The sequence below is a fragment of the Ylistrum balloti genome, unplaced genomic scaffold (genome assembly GCF_031769215.1).
Source record: "Ylistrum balloti isolate Yb309-2 unplaced genomic scaffold, AGI_CSIRO_Ybal_v1 Utg369936, whole genome shotgun sequence".
In the NCBI taxonomy this organism is placed as follows: domain Eukaryota; kingdom Metazoa; phylum Mollusca; class Bivalvia; order Pectinida; family Pectinidae; genus Ylistrum; species Ylistrum balloti.
The window spans coordinates 611,291-637,633 of record NW_026782046.1 but is presented as its reverse complement, the minus strand read 5'-3'; the positions used below and the strand labels follow the sequence as shown (position 1 = coordinate 637,633).

The window sequence follows — 26,343 nt, the reverse complement described above, 5'->3', positions numbered from 1 at the left end:
TCCGGTCCACACACTGACAAAAAAGTCCATAAACAATCAGACTTCCAGGCTGCGCTCATCACATCACGCCGACTGCCGGGACCATGTCAATTCCGCGAACCACTACCACAAAATAAACCACTCAATATAAATCGAAAGGTCTGGTATGAAACGTTAGAACACTACTCACTAACATAACTGTATGATCTGGTACATGTAACTAGTTGAACAACAACTCCACTATATCTTATTTGTTTAAACACATTGTACAAACAAAGTTGAAAATCCTGTGTACGGGTAAGTTGTACATACGTGAATACCAACAAACATCAACTTCAGGATTGAATCGTACAGTATTCACACGAGAAAGATCACTGATGAGTTTTTGCCTCTGGCTTGTAAGATCTTCCGAAATGAACACATTAAAAGATCCCGATCTGTGGTTTTTGAGAGCTGTTTTAGACATATATATTTTATTTTCAATCTTCCAGTTCCTGAATCGGCATATAATCTGACCTTTGCCGTTTCTTATCTTGCCAATGATATGTGACCGGTTAATATCCTCAGTAGCCAGTGGTGGTGATATGGCAAGTTTCTTATTACATATATTAACAACAAGTTCGTCCGTACGCTGGAGATCACTCTCTGTCATAGGTACACCGTGAAAACGGAGGGACGTTCTCCGGCCATATTGTTCAAGCTCCTCGAGGCCTATCTCTAGAATGTCTACCTTTTCATTCAAAGACTGTACTTCAGCATGGAGTTTACTGTTTTCATTTTTAAGTAAAGATATTTCGACATGTTGGCGTGAAGAGATATTTTTTATTTCAGTGTTCAACAACGCAATTTGGTTGGTCAATGGCTCCACTAATTCTTTAAACATGGATTTTAGGGTAGGGCTGATGGCTTCCGCAAGACGGGGAGCGACTGCTTGAACAAACTCAGTTCTCTGCATTGAGGTTTGAATTAGGTCATGTAGATCAAAAAGTTTACCCTGGTGGGTTACTTTCAGATTACTCGCTAGAGAGAGATCTGTTATAGAATTTCTCCTCCTCATAGCTGGGGGAGCATCAACATTTACTCCATGAACCACTTCATACTCAGATGGACTGAATGTCTGACTTATTGTTCTATTTTGGCGCTCGGACACTGGAGTGTTTTCAGGAATAGACGACATGGTAGACAGAACGATAATACAGTGCTACAGGTTACAAGGCGAAGAATAATATTACGTGCGGACAGGTAAATACAGGTGAATACATGTGAAGAGGCACTCAACCATGAAAAACAAATGTTTCTTTGTACGGCAAATATTACTTATTTCCGTAATAATATTATCAGTATTGGTCAATATTTCAGAGATTCATAGACAGTTACTGATTCCACATTACCAACTTCACCGAATCCAAAGGAGGAAAAACACATACAAAGCGGCAAAACCCAGCAAAATCCTCGGAGCAAAATTCAACCGTCTTTCAAAATTCAACCGTCTCTAATCCTTTTAACAACATTCCGTTGCCCACGTTATTAAAGACAAGTTGGCAAATCGGTATACCGCTAATATTTCCTTGCGTGGCTTTGTCTTTTATATCAACTATAAACATCATAGCCAGCCTGTGCCAGTGTGCGTTTACCGTTTCTATGGCAACAATTATGACGTCATACAGTATACAATTCATCGTCTCGATGAAATAACTTTTCTTTCTAATAATTATTAAGAACTTTGTGTTGTAAATATGATTTGATATTTCGCAAACACTTTCCTGTCTTTGTATATCATATCCTTAGAGATTTTCACTTTTTCATGACACAAGAAGCATTCGCTTTTTTAAGTGTCTCTTCCACACATACATGAATGCTTTTCTGTTCATCATTTACTAAACTGAAAAGTCTTTGATTTAGTACGCCTTCCGCAAAAGAAGCACCCTTAAAATGAAGTCATTTGTTTGAACTTTTGGTCATCCTCGTTGTCAAGAGAAACTTTTTCCTGTAGCGTGCTATCTTCGTTTTCAGTGGAAACTTTGTCCTGATGCGAACTGTCTGGATCCTCTTTCTCCTGCACTTGATTTGGGAGAGGTTGCAGACAAGATGGGCATTGGTGATCTGGAAGTAGTAACGCTGATATTGTGTACTTATTTTTTTTTCTACTATAACCAGACTGGATATTTCTGCCGTTGACTGAGTTTCATTTTTTTATGTTCTCTTTATTTCAGTATTACAGTACAACATAGATTTTTAAAAATCTGAAAACAAATTAATTCCGAGATATCCTAATCTTAATGTCAATTTTAATCTATTTCTTTTGAACACCTACGGAAATGAATTAGACTGAACAACAACGGGAATCAATTAGGTTGAACATCTTCAGAAATTAATTAAGTTAAATAACTGCGGTACTTAATTAGGTTGAAAACCCATGGAAATTAATTAAACTGACCACATACGGAAATTAATTAGGTTGAACAACTACGGTATTCAGTTAGGCAGAACAAGTACAGTGTTTAATCAGGTTAAACACATACGGAAATTAATTAGGTTGAACAACTACGGTATTCAATTAGGCAGAACAAGTACAGTATCTAATCAGGTTAAACACATACGGAAATTAATTAGGCTAAACAAGCACGGAAATTCGTTTAAAATTGAATCGGCCCACCGACAAGACGCAATTGTTTTCTGCTTTAAGGGGAATTATAATAAGCTATGTTTTATCAATACCTCATTAGTTTTGTGCGTTAATTATCTGACGCAGTGAAAACAATCTATATTCTTAATCAACTTTGTTACTATTGACCGCAACTTACGACATAAAGGTTTCTTATTTCCAGGAGAACGCCTTTTTTATTTGTTTTGGTTTAAACAGCCCTTCCCCACCCCATCCCCTTATCCACTCCACCTTCCCCACCCCATCCCCTTATCCACTCCACCTTCCCCACCATATCCCCGTATCCACTCCACCTTCCCCACCCCATCCCCTTATTCACTCCACTTCCCCACCCCATCCCCGTATCCACTCCACCTTCCCCATCCCACCCCCTTATCCACTACCTCCCCACCCCATCCCCGTATCCACTCCACCTTCCACACCCCATCCCCTTATCCACTCCACCTTCCACACCCCATCCCCTTATCCACTCCACCTTCCCCACCATATCCCCTTATCCACTCCACCTTCCCCACCCCATCCCCGTATCCACTTCACCTTCACCACCCAATCCCCGTATCCACTCCACCTTCCCCACCCCATCCCCTTATCCACTACCTCCCCCACCCCATCCCCGTATCCACTCCACCTTCCACACCCCATCCCCTTATCCACTCCACCTTCCACACCCCATCCCCGTATCCACTCCACCTTCCCCACCATATCCCCTTATCCACTCCACCTTCCCCACCCCATCCCCGTATCCACTTCACCTTCACCACCCAATCCCCGTATCCACTCCACTTCCCACACCTCATCCCCTTATCCACTCCACTTTCCACACCCCATCCCCGTATCCACTCCACCTTCACCACCCAATCCCCGTATCCACTCCACCTTCCACACCCCATCCCCTTATCCACTCCACCTTCCCCACCCATCCCCTTATCCACTCCACCTTCCACACCCCATCCCCTTATCCACTCCACCTTCCACACCCAATCCCCGTATCCACTCCACCTTCCCACACCATATCCCCTTATCCACTCCACCTTCCCCACCCCATCCCCGTATCCACTTCACCTTCACCACCCAATCCCCGTATCCACTCCACTTCCCACACCCCATCCCCATATCCACTCCACCTTCCACACCCCATCCCCTTATTCACTCCACCTTCCCCATCCCAACCCCTTATTCACTCAACCTTTCCCACGCCATCCCCCTTTCCATTCCACCTTCCACACCCCATCCCCTTATCCACTCCACCTTCCCCATCACATCCCCGTATCCACTCCACCTTCCCCACCCCATCCCCACACATCATATGAAAAGATAATATCATCTGCTTTGGAATATATTTCATACATACCTGAAGAGCTGAATTCCTTGTCTTCTAGAAAACTACTGTCTCTGCTACCTAAAAGATGTTGTAAGATTGTGAGAAATCTATCAAGATATTTATCCAAATCATACGAACTTTTTAAGAACAAACAACACAATTTTGTAAACCTATTTTTTTTTCATTGCAATTTCTATTTTTCTACTAAAGTTTAAACAATTATGTGGAGATAATTGACACTATACTTACTAAAAGCAGTCGAATCGACTGATGGCAAGCCACTGTCTCTGTTATCTGTCGAAAAATAATCGTACGTAATATAAAACAGAAGCTAGAACCACCGCTTACTGCTGTTAATGTACTTGTGTTAGGAATGAATAGTAGTTAGACTTTCTATCTGGCAACGTAACTTATCTACAGTGAAATAACGCTTTAACAAAGACTGGTGATGCGTTGGATTTCATATCATAAATCCCATCAGTAATATATTTACTTGGTGTAAACCAACAATACTTAGCTAATTCAAAGACAGACAACACCTAGATAGTTCCAAAACAGACAATATCTAGCTAATTCAAAGACAGACAATATTTAGCTAATTCACAGACAGACAACACCTAGTTACTTCAAAGACAGACAACACCTAGTTACTTCAAAGACAGACAATATTTAGCTAATTCAAAGACAGACAACACTTAACTAATTCGAAGACAGACAAGCCCAGTTAATAGAAAAATGGAGAATACCCAGCTAATTCAAAGACAGACAACACCTAGCTAATTCAACGACAGACAATACTCAGCTAATTCAAAAATAGCGACAATATGGACATAAGTGATAAAACCCTTGACTGCTTTGATAATTACACTAGTTCCTTATCTAGACCAGCTCATAACTGATACCAATTAAAAGTTACCCAGTTCTCTTGATGATCTTAATACTAAATGTTCAAGGTCATCTGTTGATAATTATTTTTGATTGATGACATCAAGAAAACTTACCTCTGCCTTTTGGTTGTCTTGTTTGTGTAATCTCACTAGACTGAGGTAATTTTGAGATAAGCGCATCCACAGTAGACTTAATCATGTGGAGTTTGTCAGAAACAGATAGCAGTTCTGTAAGATACGGAGAATCCGCTTCACGCGAGGCAAGTAAACGCTTGGCTTCAACAGTATCGATTACATCCTTGAGTTTATCGATGGATTGGCGCAACTGATTGATGGATTCCTGTGCCATGGTACTGACCTGGTCGGAATTAACCCATGAAGTGACAATATTTCAGCGTCGAAAAATGGAAAACTTCTGAAAAAAATATATTGGCAAGACAGTAGCGCCTAACAATTATAAACACTGATCATGTAAAAAGGACATCATATTAGTATTGAATTATTGTTGTATAAATATTAATTTATTTATTTATTCAACAGGTATTCAACAGCGGGCGAGAAAAACCTCAGAAAGTGAGTAGAGAGGAAAAATATTAGGTTACAGAAATGTGGTAGATAGTGGCCGTCTATTCGACTAAACCTGTTCTTAAACTGTAATTTTGAAGACGACTCTTGGCCTTATTATAGATCCAACCTTACATTAACTAGGCGGGTTGCAGAAAGAGGACTTGTTAGAGATTGAGAGGAGGAGGACCTGTTAGTACAGAGAGGAGGAGGACCTGTTAGGGACAGAAAGAAGGAAGAGGGGATACTACACATCATATATTTCGATATGTTCTGTTTGCTTGTTTGCTTGTTTGTTTGTTTTTTTTTTTTTTTTGCCTGGTTTATTAGAGTACAATAACAGCATACTTTGCATAAAAATATATATACGTACACGTTGGTGTCCTTTAGCAAAACAAGGTAAATACTGAAAATTTACACTTGTACATGAGTAAGATGATATCTTCCTGGTTTGTGATAGAAACAAAGTTAAATTCAATGAAAAAAAGATCGGAGAAACTGGGGCATCACCTGGGAAAATATCGGGGAGTTGGGTTTCGGAATGTCGCAGTATGTTAAGGCACAGGTAAACAAAACAATATTGACAAGAGTAAAGCTGACTGGCGTGTATGTCAGTATCACTCTTGATATGACTGAACGGAGCCGTGATTGGCTGAAGGTTCCTATTGCTTCTACTGTGACGTCATAGCTTCGTGACGTCATTTGCATTTTGTCGTCACTAAACCAAGGGACATAGAAGGAGAATGATTTACATATTTATCATTTCGTAATATATATCTTAATTATGTGAAACATTCGTTTTCATTTCATTTCAAAGTTATGAAACTCGTCACAAACTTTTGATTTTAACTCGCCAGAGACTTGGTAAAATGAAATGTTTGTCTTATAAATTTCAAATGTAATAGAAATGACTGTAAGATTCCTTACGTTTTTGATTTATATATACACGGTGAGTTTAATTATGTTGGGGGCAGATTTAATCCAAAGCAAAATTTATTGGTCACTTATCTGGCAAATAAAAATCCTGAAGTGGCAGGTGTTTCGGGTACTCATACTCTTCAAACTCTTCTCACAATGAACCACGGTTATAGAAAAGGTCTTTGGTGACAAATAATGAACTTAAACATTTATTAAGTGTCCTAGAACACACGACAATAACTCTCCCAACGTTTAGCCCGATGTCATACCCTATTTTGTAAATCCTTGCATAAAAGAACCCGGATATTTTTCCCTCCAACACAAAAGTATCTGGGGATGCTTCTTGCTCATCATACACGTATCCCCCCTATAGTATTTGTATCCCCCCTGAGATCAACACTATAACCTTAACTGTTTTACAAATTTGCTGTATATACATTAGGTTGGTGGTCAGTTAGTTGGGCACAGAATAAGGGGTACATGTATAGGTGTCAAATTAACTTATTGCACCTGGTCAAGTGTTCCATATATACAACACCTGTGTAGACAGTGTCCAAGTAGGTTTTTTTTAAAAGTATCTATATTTGTCATTTATATGTATCAACAGGCAATAACAGCTTGTTTATCTGTAGGTAAATACTTACACGTACAGGAAAAAAATCGATAATATCTAAGATTTAAATATTACAACAATGTATACCCTTAATGCTTGTGCTGGATTGCAAGGTTAGAGGAAAGGAGTGCGAACTTGTTAAACAAGACTACTATCAATGAATCTTGCTGTTTGTCAGCTCTTCAGGGAAATACTATATATAACAATCAGAAATGTATTCTCTTGTGATTCTTTAGGAGTAAAGTATTATACTTAATAACCATGATGAAAAGAAGATAAAAAAGAAAGAAAGAAAAACAGAGAATAATGTAATGACGTGTATCTAGAAGACGATACATTAGGGGGCTATATAGCCACCAGAACAGTATTTAGGGGACAATTATCTAAACCATTAGGGGGATACAGTTATGATGGCTATCAGAATACTATCTAGGGTCAGGAAGGGTTACAGTTAGGTGCAAGAGGTCCATAGGGCCTGTATCGCTATTCTTGTTAAGCTAAGTTTCCTACAATTGATTTATTTAAACTGAAGAAAAATAGATCAATTCCAGTATTAAGCCCCGCCCCTCCTCCCCAAATCGGTTAGATTCAATGTTTGTTTTAAAACACTTCTCTACTTGTTCTCTTCACTCAAGGATGTGTTTGGGATTCCATCTAGACAAAATCTAATTGCTTCAACACAGGAAGATTTTTTAAGAATTTCCCCATTTCCACTATTAGGCCCCATCCCTCTCCTTCCGGGGCCCGAATCCTAGGGGACCGAATCCCACTGTTCATACAAAATTTAACCCAAGCATGGTTCAGATCAAATTATGACAATATCCAAGCATTTTGAAATAAGTAGAATTATTTTTAAAAATTGGCCATTTTTCTTCTACTGGGCCTTCTTGACCCTTCCGTCCCATGGTCTGAGATGGATTATCTTCTCCCAAGGATGCTTCAGACCATTTTTGGTCAATACCCATTCACTCCTACAGGAGGAGTAGGATTTTAAAGAATTTACTTTATTTCCCCTCTTGGGCCCCACGCCTTCACACAGGAATGCTTATGACCAAATATTGGCAATATCAATTTATTTCGGCCGAAGACGTAAGATTTTAAAGAACTTGCAAAATTTCCCCTTTTGAGTCCCGCCCCTCAGGCCACAGGGGACTGAGAACAAATATTTGTACAAACTTGGTTTCCCTGCTCAAACGATGCCTCGGACCAAATTTGGTCAATTATGTTAGCGGTTCCCAGCCTATGAGATAAAAAAAATATCCGTGATTACATTTTACTGTCTTCCTCTAATTAACCTTGTACAATGTAAATGAAAAAAAATGTTAAGGGGGATACAAACACTATAGGGGGATATTTTTATAATTACCAGAAAAAGTACCCAGATACTGTTATGATGGGGATACAAATAAGATATGACATCGGCATTACCCTGGTAGGCGATCAGGTATTACAAATAAGGGTATTTCATGTCAACCTTAATAGCCTATACACATGCACTACGCTTTATTATTAATACTTTGAAACCATGCGTTTCAGTCTGGTGGGTTCCGACAATGGCCTTATTCCTGACCATCAACACATTAAAAGCAGTGGTGCTAGAATGTATAAACTTTAAAATGCTTAACTAATAAATATAAAAATACTAAGATTTATAAATATAAGCACATACATGTAGAATTCTTTTTAAAAATAATCACACGCAGATCATACTGCTAAATTAACACTCAAATAAAACATAGTCACTAAATCATAGGATAAATAGAATCTTATTCTCTTTAAATCACTGACATCGATACAGGCTAAACACACAATGGTTAATAACTGGTCCACATTACACAAGTTCATCTCGATATCCGAACGTGGACGGTAATACTATTGTTTTAAGCTAATTCAATCATTCATATCTTTATCCCTCAAAGATTGAAGAGTTCTAAATAACATCGAGAAAACAAATAGTTACATATATCGAAGTATATAGGACATAGACAAATGTAAGTTAAGAACATAAATATACTCAGACTTACCACAGAACAGACATACTCAGACTTACCACAGAACGGACATACTCAGACTTATCACAGAACAGACATATACAGAAATACCACAAAACAGAGAGACTCAGGCTTACCAAAGAACAGATATACACAGACTTACCACAGAACAGACATTCTCAGAAAACCAAAGAACAGACACACTCAAACTTACCACAAAACCGAAATACTTAGACTTACCACAGAACAGACATACTCAAACTTACCACAGACCAAACATACCCAGACTTACCACAGAACAGACATACACAGACTTACCACAGAACAGACATACTCAGACTTACCACAGAACAGGAATACTCAGAAATACCACAGAACAAAAATACAAAGACATACCACAGAACAGACATATGCAGAAATACCACAAAACAGAGACTCAGACTACCAAAGAACAGATATACACCACAGAACAGATATATTCAGACTTACCACAGAACAGATATACTCAGACTTACCACAGAACAGATATACTCAGACATACCACAGAACAGAGACACTCAGACATACCACAGAACAGACATACTCAGACTCAAATATCCAACAATCTTTTCAAAATGAGGCAAAGAACTAATCCTCGTTTTTTCAAAAATAGGATTTCATGTACATCAAAGTGGACTGTCGAGAATGGTGGTAATCTAAATTTCTTGATACAAGTTAACAAGAAAAACATATACCCGTACTGTATATTCGTTGACTAATTTGGTGAAAAAAAATCAAAACAAAACAAAATTTAAAAAACTTTCAAGTGATGTAAGTAACATTGGACTACACAAAGTTTAACTAAAAATTTTTATTTGATCAAAATTATATATTTGACTTGTTCGGCTCTAGATGTTGCGTAATTTGTATCAACCTAATTTAATCAAAACAAAACAAAATTTAAAAAACTTTCAAGTGATGTAAGTAACATTGGACTACACCCGTTTAAAGTTTACGTTCACTACTACTAAATTTTTATTTGATCTTAAAATTATATATTTGACTTGTTCGGCTCTAGATGTTGTGTAATTTGTACCAACCTAATTTAATATCTGAACGATATTTGTGTTTTAACACTGAAACTATGAAATGTTTAAATTTATCGATATTATGTTGCAAAAACAAAATCACAAAAACAAAAACAAAAAACAAAAAAAACTAGACACCCTACTAGATCCTGCAAGGATCAACACTATATGATTTACACTGGGAAGTAAGGATCGTGATTGGCATACAGGTTTTAGTTCTAAGATGACATCATTCAGTATCACAGTAAATCTGTTTTTCTTGGTTTGCGTGAAAACCCAATTTAGCATATACTACAGCTGGAGTTCCCCAGGGATCTATTTCAGGTCCTTTACTATTTTTTTTTATTTTTGATAAATGATACTGTTGAAGAAATCGGCTGTTCTATAAAACTGTTTGCTGACGATACGTCTCTGTATGTCGAAGTTAAGTGACCGGATCAGACCGCTGACTTATTGAATGATAATCTAACGAAAATTCACGAGTGGTCTAAAACATGGTTTGTTATTCTTAATCCTATCAAAACTGTAACAACGACTGTTAGCAGAAAACTTGATAAACCTATATTCCCCTTCCTGTTTAAGATTCCATTAACAGAAACCACGTGTCACAGACACCTCGGTATCTCAATCTCGGCTTATAGAAGTTGGACTAACCATACTTTGCCACAAACACCTCGGTATCTCAATCTCGGTTAATGGAAGTTGGACTGACCTTACTTACTACACAATAGGTAAAGCCTCTCGGAAACAGTCTATTTAGGAGCCTTAACTTTAGTATTGACAAGAAAAGTCTTCAGTCAATATATTTTACATTCATAAGACCTCTGTTAGAGCACGGTGACATCGTAAGGGACAATGTTTGGCCAAAGTCAGCTGCTTGAAAATATACAAACTCGAAGCAGCCAGAGTTATGACTGTTGCTACCAAAAATCACAAGTCACGACAGACTATATGTAGTAACAGGTTGGGACCCCCTTATTATACGAAGGGAAAAACCACGTAACTATCCAATTTCCTAAGATTGCTCATAGTCAGTGCCCTTCTTACCTATAAACTTTCTACCTGCTCGTCGCTCCAATATACATTCTCATAACGCCAAAAGAGCTAAAAAAAAATTTAAGTAAACTGTTGAACTGACCTTTATAAATATTATTGTTCTCTTCTGTTGACTTATGGATAGCACTTCCCGGTGACATGAAATAAGATCCGTCAATTATTAACATTAAAATGTTCTTAAATGCCGATACTTATTTCATTCCTTCACGTTATTACCACTACAGAAGCAGACACCGTCAGATCCATCACGCGCGACTGAGGATGAACTTTAACCTCTTAAACAGTCACCTGTACTCGAGCAAACTGACTGACAGTCCTATATGTTCTTGTGATCGGTTTGTTGCAACTACCGAACATTTCCTCCTCGATTGTTCTAACTACCAGAAGCTACGATATGAATGTTTTAGAAAACTTCTTCTTAACTATAATGTAAATACCTTATCACATGGTAGTCCAGACATGCCAGTCTAGTATGATAAAACTTTTTTTTTATTGTGTACAAACTTTTATAAGTCAATCCAAACGTTTTTAATTAAAACTTTTCTCCTGTAAACTGGAAATACTGTTTATTTTCGTGATATTTACTATCTAGCTAAATTATATTATTCTACATATTGCTTCAGTGTAAATGACGCAATATGTTATATATATAGGACGAAATATATTTCATTTCTATAGCTCTGTTGTGTCAATTTACAACTGTACCTACATTAACGTTTGTGTAAGGTACCACTTTCCACAATATGTGCAGCCCAAATGTCATACAGTCAGCGTTTGTTCCAGTAATGTAGAAATACTCTAGTATTATCTCTCTCTAAATCCTTACACCCTTTCTCTACCTTTCCTTATATGTATCATCGTCAATAGCCAAAATGGGAAGCAATCTGTTGACCTGGTGAAAATGTCCTGTTATCATTTAGTGTTAGCACGTTAAAATGAAAGTTAATACCCCCCTCCCCCACCAACATCACCTTCCTCCAACCCCTTATACCCTTTCTCTCCCTTTTCCCTGCACAAGACATAGGTATTACTGCCAATACTGTTCCATAGCTATTCTATATATATATAAGGAGATGGATTTACATAAGTACTTGTACTCGTTTCTGAATCCTATCGTTGATCGCATCATTCATATTCTTGCAATATACATCAATAAGATAAAGTATAAATCAAGGATAATCTTTTTTTTCTCCATTTTAACTGTTTCCTTTAGAATTTTATCAATGAAATACATCATAAGTATATAACACGATTCAGGAATTTTGTAAAGAAAAAAAAATTATATCGGAACAAATAGTAATAAATAATAACAAATAATAGATATTTTAAAATCCACAGGATAGGTTTCAAGCATAGTTTTGCCAAATAAAAAAATTTCATTTTTTACATAGCCCTGTAAAACTCCAATTGGAAGGATTTGGTGCAAAATATGGACAAAACAAATAAACGTCCTCTGCTAAGGACTATAACACCTTGCATTTTTTAACAATAGCACAGATTCATTTCAAACTAATAACAGATCAGAATTTTTTAAAAAAAATTATATTATTTTAATCATCTAAAATAACTCTTACATGAACTTCTTTTCTCGATTACACAAGTTCAACATACAATGTATACGTGTCTAAGTTCAACATAAAATGTGTACGTGTCTTAGTTCATCATAAAATGTGTACGTGTCTTAGTTCAATAAAAAATGTATACGTGTCTTAGTTCAACATAAAATGTATACGTGTCTAAGTTCAACATAAAATGTGTACGTGTCTAAGTTCAACATAAAATGTATACGTGTCTAAGTTCAACATAAAATGTGTACGTGTCTAAGTTCAACATAAAATGTATACGTGTCTAAGTTCAACACAAAATGTGTACGTGTCTTAGTTCATCATAAAATGTGAACGTGTCTAAGTTCCACACAGAATGTGTATGTGTCTAAGTTCGACATAACATGTGTACGTGTCTAAGTTCGACATAAAATGTGTACGTGTCTTAGTTCAATATAAAATGTGTACTTGTCTAACTTCAACATAACATGTATACGTGTCTTAGTTCAATATAAAATGTGTACGTGTCTAAGTTCAACCTAACATGCGTATGTGTCTAAGTTCAACGTAACATGTGTATGTGTCTAAGTTCGACATAACATGTATACGTGTCTATGTTCGACATAAAATGTGTAGATAGACTATGAAAGAAATACATGATTACAGTTATGTTAATCAGGGATAGAACCGTTTAGTATATAACAGTATATTAGTGCGATGTCAAAACAGAGAGGAAAACATACTTACAACCCGAACGATAGTCTGTCACTCTAAATAATCTGAGGCAAATACTTCCTAATGCCCAGGTTTATTCTAAATTTAGACTGACTTCTTAACCAGGAAGATATCTTATGACATATGCACACCGTTGTTTATTTATTTTTTTTTACTGAAATACGATATCACAATGCTGTCGGTCTTTCGTTGTAATACATCCCCAACCTACCCCACCTCCTAACATTCCCCCCCTCTCTCGCTCTCTCTCTCTCTCTCTCTCTCTCTCTCTCTCTCTCTCTCTCTCTCTCTCTCTCTCTCTCTCTCTCTCTCTCTCTCTCTCTCTCTCTCTCTCTCTCTCTCTCTCTCTCTCTCTCTCTCTCTCTCTCTCTCTCTCTCTCTCTCTCTCTCTCTCCTCTCTCTCTCTCTCTCTCTCTCTCTCTCTCTCTCTCTCTCTCTCTCTCTCTCTCTCTCTCTCTCTCTCTCTCTCTCTCTGTCGCTCTCCCACTCTCTCTCCCCCCTCCCTTCCTTACTGTCTCTCTGTCTGTCTGTCTGTCTGTCTCTCTCTCTCTCTCTCTCTCTCTCTCTCTCTCTCTCTCTCTCTCTCTCTCTCTCTCTCTCTCTCTCTCTCTCTCTCTCTCTCCGTCGCTCTCCCACTCTCTCTCCCCCCTCCCTTCCTTTCTATCTGTCTGTCTGTCTGTCTGTCTGTCTCTCTGTCTGTCTGTCTGTCTCTCTCTCTCTCAAAGAGCGTTCTAGTCTTTTTGATGTGCTTGAAAATAACAAGCTCATGTATAATGAAAATGAAAGATACTATATAAATAATCAGCTGGGAATGTATAGCGATTATAACACACAGTACACTGTGTTAATATGTAGTTATCGTATACTTTCAAGAATAAAAATTCTACATGTGATTAATACATTTGTATATACAAACGTGTTTTTACTGCATAACGCATACAATGGCGTATCTCCTTTTGTACTCTAGTTAATAGGGATGCTATTAAATCTGTATTTAGAGACGTCTTTCAATTTTCCCCGCCATCTCTGTCTGCAAGTGTTCAACCTAAGGCAAATTATAAACTTTTCAGTATTAAACATTAACCTTTTGTGTTATTATTTTATCAGTTTCTATGTGTGTGCACTCTTACCTTCATAACAGAACAAATAAGTTTACTTTTTTTCGTGTACGTTCCTGAGTCGAAGCGCAGACACCGGTGCCTGTGGCGGAACTGCTACAACAAGGCTCAGGGACTTGACACGAATCTTATCCACCATGTAGGGGAATTAGCTCAAATGGTAGAGCGCTCGCTTAGCATGTGAGAGGTACCGGCATCGATACCCGGATCCTCCATTTTTTATTTTCTTCATATCTGATCTCCCCTTCGTTCCACTCTGGTAGTACCTCTGATGTATCCTGACACTTTTCTGGATTGAGGTTCAGTCACGATGATTCCCTCAGTCAATCGATGCTTTGTGTTAAAAAGTGTCGCGTTTTCCAAGTAGAAATTGGTAGCAGAGAGGTTTCGACCATTCAGAGCTCCTCCTCCTCCTCCTCCCCCCCTCTCTCTCTATGCACGTTTAGCAGGCTTATTTTGAAATAAGAAAAAGCAGTAAAACTCCAGTGAAATTAATTATTTGTCAAAAAGAAAATAAAGCTTCGACTGAGTTTTATACCGCTACTTTACATGATATCATGTTGATTATTCTAACATTTCACTGAAATGATTAAAGACTTCACAAAACCTCTCTTTATCGACTGGATGTTGTTAAGGATGTGATGTTGCTGAGGTAATGCTGTGGTTGTGATGTTGCTGAGGTTGTGATGTTGTGATGTTGCTTAGGTTGTGACGTTGCTGAGGTTGTGACGTTGCTGAGGTAATGCCGGTGTTGTGATGTTGCTGATGTTGTGACTTTGCTGAGGTAATGCTGAAGTTGTGATGTTGCTAAGGTTGTGATGTTGCTGAGATTGTGATGTTGCTGAGGTTGTGATGTTGTGATGTTGCTGAGGTTGTGACTTTGCTGAGGTAATGCCGGTGTTGTGATGTTGCTGAGGTGTTGCTGAGGTTGTGATGTTGTGATGTTGCTAAGGTTGTGATTTTGCTGTGGTAATGCCGGTGTTGTGATGTTGCTGAGTTGTTGCTGAGGTTGTGACGTTGCTGAGGTCATGCTGAAGTTGTGACTTTGCTGAGGTAATGCCGGTGTTGTGATGTTGCTGTAGTGTCTGCTGAGGTTGTGATGTTGCTGATGGCGTGATGTTGTTGAAGTTATGCTGAAGTTTTGATGTTGATGAGGTAATGGTGAGGTTCGGATTTAGAGAATAACTAGGTATACTAGGTGTATACATTGGTCATACCAAGACAATATACAGAAATTTAGGACCCGATATCCCTTAATTACAGAATCATTACCCTTTGAAATAATTTTGTGTCCACAAAACTTTGTTTTCGGGAGCATTCATCAATTTTATACTGATACTTTTGTTTTCAAGGGCACAATTTATGACCGAGCAAAATCAACGCTTCAGCAACCTACGGCAGACTTGATCTTGGACTTCTGAAAAAAACGATTATACTTAACCGTGACGGATTTCAGGTAGTAATCTGACTCTCTTTTAACAGTAATCTGACTATATTTTAACAGTAATCTGACTCTATTTTAGCAGCAATCTGACTCTATTTTAACAGAAATCTCACTCTATTTTAGCAGCAATCTGACTCTCTTTTAAAAGTAATCTGACTATATTTTAACAGTAATCTGACTCTATTTTAACAGTAATCTGACTCTATTTTAACAGTAATCTGACTCTATTTTAACAGAAATCTCACTCTATTTTAGCATTAATCTGACTCTATTTTAACAGTAATCTGACTCTTTTTTAGCAGTAATCTGACTCTATTTAAACAGTAATCTGACTATATTTTAACAGTAATCTGACTGTATTTTAACAGTAATCTGACTGTATTTTAACAGTAATCTGAGCAATCTGACTGACTCTTTTAGCAGTAATCAGACTTTATTTTAACAGTAATCTGACTCTATTTTAGCAGCAATCTGACTCTATTTTAGCAGTAATCTGACTATATTTTAACAGTAATCTGACTCTATTTTAGCAGTAATCTCACTATATTTTAACAGTAATCTGACTCTATTTTAGCAGTAATCTGACTCTATTTTAACAGTAATCTGACTCTATTTTAACAGTAATCTGACTCTATTTTAACAGTAATCTGACTCTATTTTAGCAGTAATCTGACTATATTTTAACAGTAATCTGACTCTATTTTAGCAGTAATCTGACTATATTTTAACAGTAATCAGACTTTATTTTAACAGTAATCTGACTCTATTTTAGCAGCAATCAGACTATTTTAGCAGCAATCTGACTCTATTTTAGCAGCAATCTGACTCTATTTTAGCAGCAATCTGACTATATTTTAACAGTAATCTGACTCTATTTTAGCAGCAATCTGACTCTTTTAGCAGTAATCTGACTATATTTTAGCAGTAATCTGACTATATTTTAACAGTAATCTGACTCTATTTTAGTAGTAATCTGACTATATTTTAACAGTAATCTGACTATATTTTAGCAGTAATCTGACTATATTTTAACAGCAATCTGACTCTATTTTAACAGTAATCTGACTCTATTTTAGTAGCAATCTGACTCTATTTTAACAGTAATCTGACTCTATTTAAACAGTAATCTGACTCTATTTTAACAGTAATCTGACTCTATTTTAACAGTAATCTGACTCTATTTTAACAGTAATCTGACTCTATTTTAACAGTAATCTGACTCTATTTAAACAGTAATCTGACTCTATTTTAACAGTAATCTGACTCTATTTTAGCAGCAATCTGACTCTATTTTAACAGACTCTATTTTAACAGTAATCTGACTCTATTTTAGCAGCAATCTGACTCTATTTTAGCAGTAATCTGACTCTATTTTAGCAGCAATCTGACTCTATTTTAACAGTAATCTGACTCTATTTTAGCAGCAATCTGACTCTCTTTTAGCAGTAATCTGACTATATTTTAACAGTAATCTGACTGTATTTTAGCAGCAATCTGGCTCTATTTTAGCAGCAATCTGACTCTATTTTAGCAGCAATCTGACTCTCTTTTAGCAGTAATCTGACTATATTTTATCACTAATCTCACTATATTTTAACAGTAATCTGACTCTATTTTAACAGAAATCTCACTCTATTTTAGCAGTTAATCTGACTCTATTTTAACAGTAATCTGACTCTATTTTAACAGTAATCTGACTATATTTTAACAGTAATCTGACTATATTTTAACAGTAATCTGACTATATTTTAACAGTAATCTGACTATATTTTAACAGTAATACGCCTCTGTTTAAGTAGTTATCTGATTACATTTTAGAAGTTATCAATCTAGTAATTGCAGTTATCTTACTCTATTTAAACAGTGTTCTATGTTTTAGTAGTAATATAAGACTATATAAGTAAACAGAATACCCGTCTGCTAGAATGTTTCAGTTTAGTACCATACAATGATAGAGTACTGCAAAAACTTCCTTTTAACGTTTATAAGACGAGTTAAAGAATTATTCGTTGAGACGAGTCAGCGACCATATATTCAATCACACTCTTATCACATTGTAAAAATCATGAAACGAATTATCAGCTAAATTCACCATACTGTATCTATTTTAACATCTTTGTTCACTAGTTTGATTTCCTTCAGTCGCTTCCTATGTTTAAAAAACTTCTTACATGACAGACGAGTGTGCCGGGACAACGAATCAGCTGTATGATACAGTTTAAATAAGCATTTGGCTATATTGTGTCTAATTGTAAATTTAAAACCAGAGATGCTTTTCACTTTTATTTGATTTGTACAACCCATCTCTTATGTTTTCTCTATTTGAAATTTGTTAAATTCAGTAGAATAGAGTGATATGTTCACAGCAAGATCGTCGACGTATAATGGTTGTCATCAACAACGAAATCAACTCAAATTTCCTGAACATTTTATTAAAAAAAAAAAAAAAAAATACAAAAAAAATTTGTCATAACCTTAACGAATTTTAAAAATCACAAAATATTCACATAATATTTTTAGGTTATGATTTAACACATAATTAAAAGTACATATATTTTTAAAACAAAAACTGTAAAGCTGGTAATTTCACGGGTCAAAATTATTTTCGCGATTTCTTTTTCAAACGATCGAATTATATTGTAATGAATAAAAATTTCGTGACCTTGATGTAAAAGGACATCTTTACACATGTGTCTCATTATTTCACGGATTATATTTTCGCGATCGCGTTAATTTACAGCGAAATAGAGAAAACATCATCCCCGCGACAAAAATTAACGGCTTTACAGTATGACATGTTTTATACAAAATGACATATATATGTTGTATCACAGCGGAAAAGAAACTTTGATAATTAATATATATATATATATATATATATATATATATATATATATATATAATATATACATAAAAAGCTAAGGGAAAAATAATATATATTAAATATTGCAAGATTGCAGTGGAAGTTAGCAAAGCAGTTTTTTTTTAATTTCTTGAAATAAGCCGCACGTTTGAAAGTGATTCGAACTAAACTTCAAAATGTCAGAATTTAAAGAAGGTGTGATTTACTTTTTCTCGTATCGAATTTCGAATTTGACTACAGCCTTTCTTGAAACAGACAAGATAAGCAATTTTTTATGTTGAAGTTCTTGGCACGATTAGTCACGAGACCAGGATTCTCTAACTTACAGAGAAATATGTGCAAAATTTCTCGAAAGCATTTACTTTAATTGATTGTTTCCTAATATCGTTCTGGATTCCTTTCTAAAGATAATCATAATGACAATGTTACAATAAAGATGTTTGAGCGATTAAGTCTTGTTAAGAAAAAAAAGTATAAAAATTACTAATTATGGAGTTTCCTTATAACAAATGACACCTGTCGATATCAAAACGTTAGGTATTTTATTTATAGAATTACATATGTTTTCAATATTTGGAAAATCCGGTATGGAATTTGCTTACTTCCGTGTTGTAAATCAGGACGACCTATAACCTTAAATTTTCGACAGAGTAATCATTGGCTGTTTAGATACGAAAATAAACAAATCAATAAGATACCAGCTCTATCTCTTCCGCTGTCACGTACACCAACTCTGGGCAGAGGTAAAATCAACACTTCATTTTCCTGATAAAAGATTATTTATCAACAGCATGTCTGATAATTCCTTGATAACAAAGTCTTAGATGACATGGCAACATTTTTCTATCAAATACCGACATAAAGCATTTCTAATGTTGAAAATTAGATGATTTTAAATGTTTCTACAATTGCAGTTTGTTTATAACCCATATAAGCTAGTTATATATCATCTTCTACATACATACATACATACATACATACATACATACATACATTCATACATACAGTGCACAAAAAGACTCAGAAATAGGATATTGCTGTCCTCTGAACACCTACACATGTACCAAACGATTGATTATATACAAATAATTAATTTACATTTATGATATATTCTGTACATTTCATATATATATATATATACACCACAAATATGTACATTACTTATAAACGTGATTTAACTGGCCTGTTCTACCATGTGAAAGATATACTATAATGCTGTCGTGAGGTCATCGATTTTTTTCTTTTTTTTTTTGCGGATCCGGGGCATAGTTTTTCTGTGCCGTCTGTTTTTATTTTGCCAACTTTAAACCTGCCCATAACTATTACACCGTATATTTCATATTTGGCATGTGTGTTTCTGGTGACAAGATCTTCCGGTGGTACCAAAATTTTTTACCCTTTGACCTTAACCGTGACTTTTGACCTACATTTGAAAGTTTAAAAAAATCTTTACCACACTGAAGACAAGTGTTTCACAAAGAGTGTATGCAATTAGTACATGCCCTACACAGTACAGTTTTAATGTCCCACCTCAGAATTTTGTTGGGGTATTGTGATTTCATAGATACGTCTTGTTTTTTTATGACTTTATTGTCGCCTAAAGCCTTTAAAAAGAATGGTGGTAGTTACGAATACCTGGCATGAAAAACAATAATCTAATCATAACTTTGGAATTTATTTATTTTACAACAACTGTAAAACACATTAATCACTTTTTTTGGACAAGACAGGAAAGCGCAAAGGTTGTTACTGAGGTTGGGTCCAGGACAAGCTGGAGGAAACCCCACAGGAGCCATCAAATGACACCATCCTTTAATTTCCAATCGGGGAATTGAACCCCGGTCACCTTAGTTAAATCCATATCTGTGACAATGATACTTTCTGTAATCACGACTCAGTAAATTGAAGTGAGATTAGTAAAAGCTTTCTTCGTTACTCTATCATCGCGATTTGTCTTGATTTCACGGCAGTGCCAAGATTCATGATCAAAATCATAACAAGATATGAGTCACCATGCTTATAAAGCACTGGCAACTCTTTCGAAGACAACAATGTTTGATGGATTCTCTACACAGTACACACTTTCTATAGATTAAAAAGATGAAAAGTTGACAAGTTTAACAATATATATTACATCACTATATTTTGTTGAACATGATGAGAACGTTAATATGTCATGTTACATTTTGGTGATGTATAACTTCATCAATATTCCCATGTTTGCTAGACAATATAAGTACATATATATTTCAAATCGCTTATATGTTCTTTCAGTGTTAGTTTGTGATGTTTAAATAGCACTTCCGGTTTCGCTCAGATATTTCAGTTTAGCACTGAATGATTACAAGTTCTGTACAAGTATTCAGCAATACCCCACAGCCTTATTATAAAGTTGGAAATGTGTGGTTGGAGTGAGTGGAAAGTTATATCAAGAATGGGTTGTGTAGGTCCGTAGGCCAAACATCCCCAGTGAAAATGGTGATGACCGGTGATGTAGTTTTTGACCCTTTCGGGCTGTGGGGTAAAAACTGTTTATCGCTGTTGCAGTTAGATGTCATTATTCTCACGAATCATCTCTTCTTTTGAAATTCTGATGGGTAGTTCCGATACTTGCACTGCTGATTTGATCTGTTGTAGGCATTTCGTGCAGTGTTGAGCTGAAACAAATTTAACGTGTATTAAAATCCGCTTTGTGACACGCTGTTGTAAACTAGTCTGGCATGTCGTGTCGTAAATCACTTTAGAAGTAGAGGCTTGTCCGCGGCGTATACCAACGGTTGGTTATTTCTTACACCGCCGCATTGGCCAATCAAACGTGACGTAACAATATGACGTCTTTTTGATATCTTTTTATTTCTCACACAGCCGCATTGGCCAATCAAGCATGACGATATCAGTTGACGTCTATTTCGATGCTACGTAATGATAATTAAAAAATGGCGATTGGAAATGCTTGCTTCGTGAAGGATTGAATTATCTACAGTGTATTGATTAATTACCTGGTATATTCGGAGTCTTCCCCTCATTACAATCAAAAACAGTTCAAAGAGGTCATTATAAATCTGTGAAGGCATGAGGTGTTACAGATACAAAACACAATGTAGAAGCTGTAATATTACAAACTACAAAACCTTTGAGCTAGTAAAAATTATTATCTTAAAAGCCCTGTATCTAGGCCGCAATAAGGGCATCTGCATACCACTGGAGTAACTTCCGTGTTAAAATATCCGTTGATCTACACAAACTACAACCAAATAGATTTTTCCAGTCATTCAACTGTTGGTAACCACATCAAATGGACTCCTGTCTTCAGATTTAAAAAAAAAAAAAGAACAAGTTCAATAGACTTCAACGCTTGAGTAGTTCGGTATTTTCAGAATAATAACTTCAAATAATATCAAACGTCATATATATATAAACATAAGTTAATTATATTACCCGTGGCTGGCAAATCATTTTCTTCAACATATAAAGCGTGTCTTCTCTCTGAAACACAGAAACGGATATATGTTAATTACAACCCATAAATACACGTATGTATGTATGTATGTATATATGTATGTGTGTGTGTGTGTGTGTGTGTGTGTGTGTGTGTGTGTGTGTGTATGTATGTATGTATGTATGTATGTATGTATGTATGTATGTATGTATGTATGTATGTATGTATGTTTGTGTGTGTGTGTGTGTGTGTGTGTGTGTGTGTGTGTGTGTGTGTGTGTGTGATTGGTGTGTGTGTGTGTGAGATTGTTGTGTGTGTGTGTGATGTATGTGTGTTTGTGTGTTTGTGTGTGTGTGTGTGTGAGGGTGTGTGTGTGTGTATGTATGTATGTATGTATGTATGTATGTATGTAGAGGTGTGTGTGTGTGTGTGAGGGTGTGTGTGTGTGTGTGTGGATGTGTGTGTGGATGTGTGTTTGTGTGTGTGTATGTATGTATGTATGTATGTATGTATGTATGTAACATTTGTATGTATGTATGTAAATATATGTGTGTTTGTGTGTGTGTGATGTGTGTGTGTATTTGTATGTATGTATGTATGTATGTATGTATGTATGTTTTGTAATGTTTGTATGTGTGTGTTAATGTGTGTGTGTGTGTGTGTGTGTGTGTGTGTGTGTGTGTGTATGTATGTCTGTATGTGTGTTTGTGTTTATGTATGTATGTATATATGTATGTATGTGCGTATGTGTGTGAATGTATGTATGTATGTATGTATGTATGTATGTATGTATGTATGTATGTATGTATGTATGTATGTATGTATGTATGTATGTGCGTTTGTGTGTGAATGTATGTATGTATGATTTTGATATATAAATAACTTCATACCTGAAGACGTTGAATGGTAGGCACTATCATCGTTTGTTGAGGTACATTCTGTAACAAAAACAACATTTTACGGAAAATATACCTGATATTTGTAACATCCAAGATAATTCAGCTGTTTAGCCACATTTTTGTGACAGGGAAATCAACCATATTCATTAAAATGAAACGATATGTTCTTTTATCACAGAAACATCTTCATAGACAAAAATACTCAGAAATTGACGTCATTCTCCAAAATGCAAATTAATCATTCTTATATAATTAAGCATTGCTGGTAGTTGGACCGTTATTCTATCTTACATACATGCGAGAAAAGTATGAACAAATGACATGAAAACTTGCCTCTTCCTTTCGGTCTCCTGACAGTTGCGTCTGTGACTTTTAAGAGAAGTCGATCCAGATTACTTTTCACCAATTCTATCTTATCCGATTTTGCTGATAATTTTTCTCGAAAATCAGGTTTGTTTCGGTGATCACTGTAACACAGTTCATTATCCACGATTTCAATCTGAGTTTTAAGACTCTCCATTAATTCACACAACTTGGTGATAGAGCTGGTTTCTTCCGACATATTTCTTGTTTTCTTCAGTTCATCACCTCGTCATGCGGAAGTCTTTTTACGGTATTTTCCCAGACCTGGGATATTAATGGGAAAAAAACTTGTAAATACTAAATTTAAAGTTATACTTTGCCACTAAGCATGCGTTGTTTGTATTTGAACGAAGAGTAATTGGGTATACTGATTAATGAAAGGAAGAAAACATCACCGACAGAAAGTTTAACACACAAAACTCTACATCAGTTCAAGGAGAGTAATACTACGTGTTTTGATTGTGTTGATAATATGAAAACACCAGGCAACGAGCATCGCAACAAGGAAATATGGTATCCTGATGAAAACCTGGTAATGACTAATTCATAACATTATTAAGAATTCTTTCCGGTTTTTAGTCAAGTTTAGTCAAGTCATGGAACACACATTTCAATTGGTGACACATTATGACCCCGTCATGACCTTTATTTTATAGATTTTACGTTATATGGATGGAAAAGCAATCACAGCTCACAAGTTATCCACCAAATACAAAATAAAAAATGAAAATAAATGGTGTTACGTTAATGGAAATCCCATATCTAAACTTCCTGGTACAATATTAACCTGTTTAAAATTAAATGGAAATAAAGTTAAAACAAAAACAAAAACAAACAAAAAAAAAAAAAAAAAAAAGATTTCATTAGGGTTAAAATCTATGTACAGAATTCACAGGATTTCTTAACCCTTCTTGAAAGATAATATTGATAGGAATCATTTCAATCTCAATGCTCTCTGTTTCCACAATGAATAATATTCAAATAAGCAAAACGTGTTTACGTGATCTGAATATAAATATATAAACACATATTCACCTTTGTTTACAACATGAATGATGATTTTATACGGTTTAAAGCAATCATTTCAAATGGTTAAATGTTATTTTGATAAGATATTTATAATGGCTTGTTTGCTCTATTTTTTTCTGAACAAAAATCAACAAAGAATGTATTTTCTTTGGTTTTGTTAGATATTTTGTAAATTTGATTAATGACTCCAAAGAATATTGTCATTCATATTTCATCTTACATGGTACGTAATCTCTATAACAAAGTGTGTCTGTTTTCTGTAGTCAGAGCATAAAGAATGATATTTTATATTATACAAAACAAGCCAAAAAAGATTCACACGGCTACGATTACACAGAAACAGCACAAGTGAACATAGCCAATTAAGAAATTTAATTGTGTCAGAAATTGCCACACACCTGTTGCGCATATCTAAGATTTGGTAGCAACGTTGGGGACATAACCTGCTGCAAGTGAGGTGGATACAAATGTAATCGGTATCACTGCAATCGGTGTCAAAATATTGGGGAGGGCGGGTGGTGGTTGTGCACATATAATAAAATTCAAAACCGTAACGTTGATGAATTTCAACAAAAGATCATTTCTTCTAAAGAAGAAATATGTTTTTAAAATAGATGGAACATTAAACGACAATCTAGAATTAATTAGATAAAAGTATTATGAGTGCATGAACCATTCATTATCGGAAAGACAGTGTCTCTATAGGTAAGCAAACTAGAGGTCATCCAGAATATCCTTAACAACTTGAAAAAATACTTTTAATTCATTAATGACACTACACATGTTTATGTTGAGTGTTAAACAACAAATTGGGTATAGAATGCTCCAGTATTTGGTGAATAAATGCATATTGTTTCAGCGAAAACCTCTTTTAAAAATTGCTATAATGAATTTACTGGCTCGTTTTGATAGAGAGAATGATGGTTTTCACCAAAATCAGGTTTATTAGTAGAGTAAACAGAAAATGCGTCTCAATGAAACGCACACACACACACATAAGGATGGTATGTAGGTGAAAGGCAACCAGGAAGATGACAAAATGTCTCAAAACAAGATTCATAAATGTTTGCTAGAAAGATTCACTGATATAGTAGAATATATCAACTTTAACTTATATCAACAACCAATTTTAAATGTTTATAAAGTTGTTTTTTGAGTCTGACGACCTATTCAGTACTCACCCCGTACAGCCGTGGAAGTCATATGTGCGGTCCGTTTATCGCTGTATATAAATAGAACATATGTCATTGTAAACAATCCGACACTACACATATTGTTAACTTTCGGTCAAATAAGATATAAATTTGTTATCTAAATTTTTTTTTAAATATTTTGAAAATTTTAGAAAATGAATCAAATAGAGCTGTCCGGATAATTTTGTTTTAGTTATTATTCAGCAAAACGGGTTCTAGATCAGTGGTTGTCGTGTCTTAAAATAACATTGTTTTATTCCGTATGTGGTATCGTCCATAGAAACAGGTGTAAAATTAAATTCATTAAAGGTGATCAAATCAGAATAACAAGCAATATACCAAAAATTGTTATTACACGACAACAACAAAATAATGGGAATCATGTAAACTGCGCTGGGTTGTCAATTTTCAGATATTTTACCCGTCCTTGTCGGTAAGTTTTTAAGTGTTTGTCATTGTTAACCTTCAGGTTTTTCCTGTATATTTCAAACTTCTAAAAACAATTGTCCTTCATAGTGGAAAAAGTGACTTAATCAGACTATAGGAGTGTTTTAACGAATAAATTTCCATAACAATATGCACCTTGCTGGTAACATTAATTAGCATTGTTAAAATTAAGAACTTTGTCAAGTTTGAACACTCTAAAGCAACGTTC

At 35.5% G+C, this 26,343-nt stretch overlaps 2 protein-coding genes across 2 annotated transcripts; both read right to left on the bottom strand.

Annotated features, from left to right (window-relative positions):
• Positions 1 to 3,900: 3,900 nt before the first annotated feature.
• LOC132547164 (uncharacterized) lies at positions 3,901 to 5,201 on the bottom strand. The gene is made up of 3 exons (XM_060210919.1): positions 4,967 to 5,201; positions 4,215 to 4,259; positions 3,901 to 4,043 (listed from the first exon to the last, which is right to left on the bottom strand). The coding sequence occupies exons 1-3, from the start codon at positions 5,199 to 5,201 to the stop codon at positions 3,901 to 3,903; spliced, it is 423 nt and encodes a 140-aa protein (XP_060066902.1).
• A 16,111-nt stretch (positions 5,202 to 21,312) lies between these two features.
• Positions 21,313 to 25,693, bottom strand: LOC132547163 (uncharacterized). The gene is made up of 5 exons (XM_060210917.1): positions 25,677 to 25,693; positions 23,437 to 23,730; positions 23,095 to 23,142; positions 22,204 to 22,251; positions 21,313 to 21,422 (listed from the first exon to the last, which is right to left on the bottom strand). The coding sequence occupies exons 2-5, from the start codon at positions 23,663 to 23,665 to the stop codon at positions 21,313 to 21,315; spliced, it is 435 nt and encodes a 144-aa protein (XP_060066900.1). The 5' UTR covers positions 23,666 to 23,730; positions 25,677 to 25,693.
• Between the last annotated feature and the right edge of the window lie 650 nt (positions 25,694 to 26,343).

Coding starts and splice junctions, on each gene's coding strand:
- LOC132547163 (XM_060210917.1), bottom strand. CDS start 23,665: ATGTCGGAAGAAACCAGCTCTATCACCAAGTTGTGTGAATTAATGGAG. Junction 23,143..23,436: donor CAGGAGACCGAAAGGAAGAG/GCAAGTTTTCAT, acceptor TTTTTGTTACAG/AATGTACCTCAACAAACGAT. Junction 21,423..22,203: donor AAATGATTTGCCAGCCACGG/GTAATATAATTA, acceptor AATTTGTTTCAG/CTCAACACTGCACGAAATGC.
- LOC132547164 (XM_060210919.1), bottom strand. CDS start 5,201: ATGGCACAGGAATCCATCAATCAGTTGCGCCAATCCATCGATAAACTC. Junction 4,260..4,966: donor AAGACAACCAAAAGGCAGAG/GTAAGTTTTCTT, acceptor ATTTTTCGACAG/ATAACAGAGACAGTGGCTTG. Junction 4,044..4,214: donor AGTCGATTCGACTGCTTTTA/GTAAGTATAGTG, acceptor AACATCTTTTAG/GTAGCAGAGACAGTAGTTTT.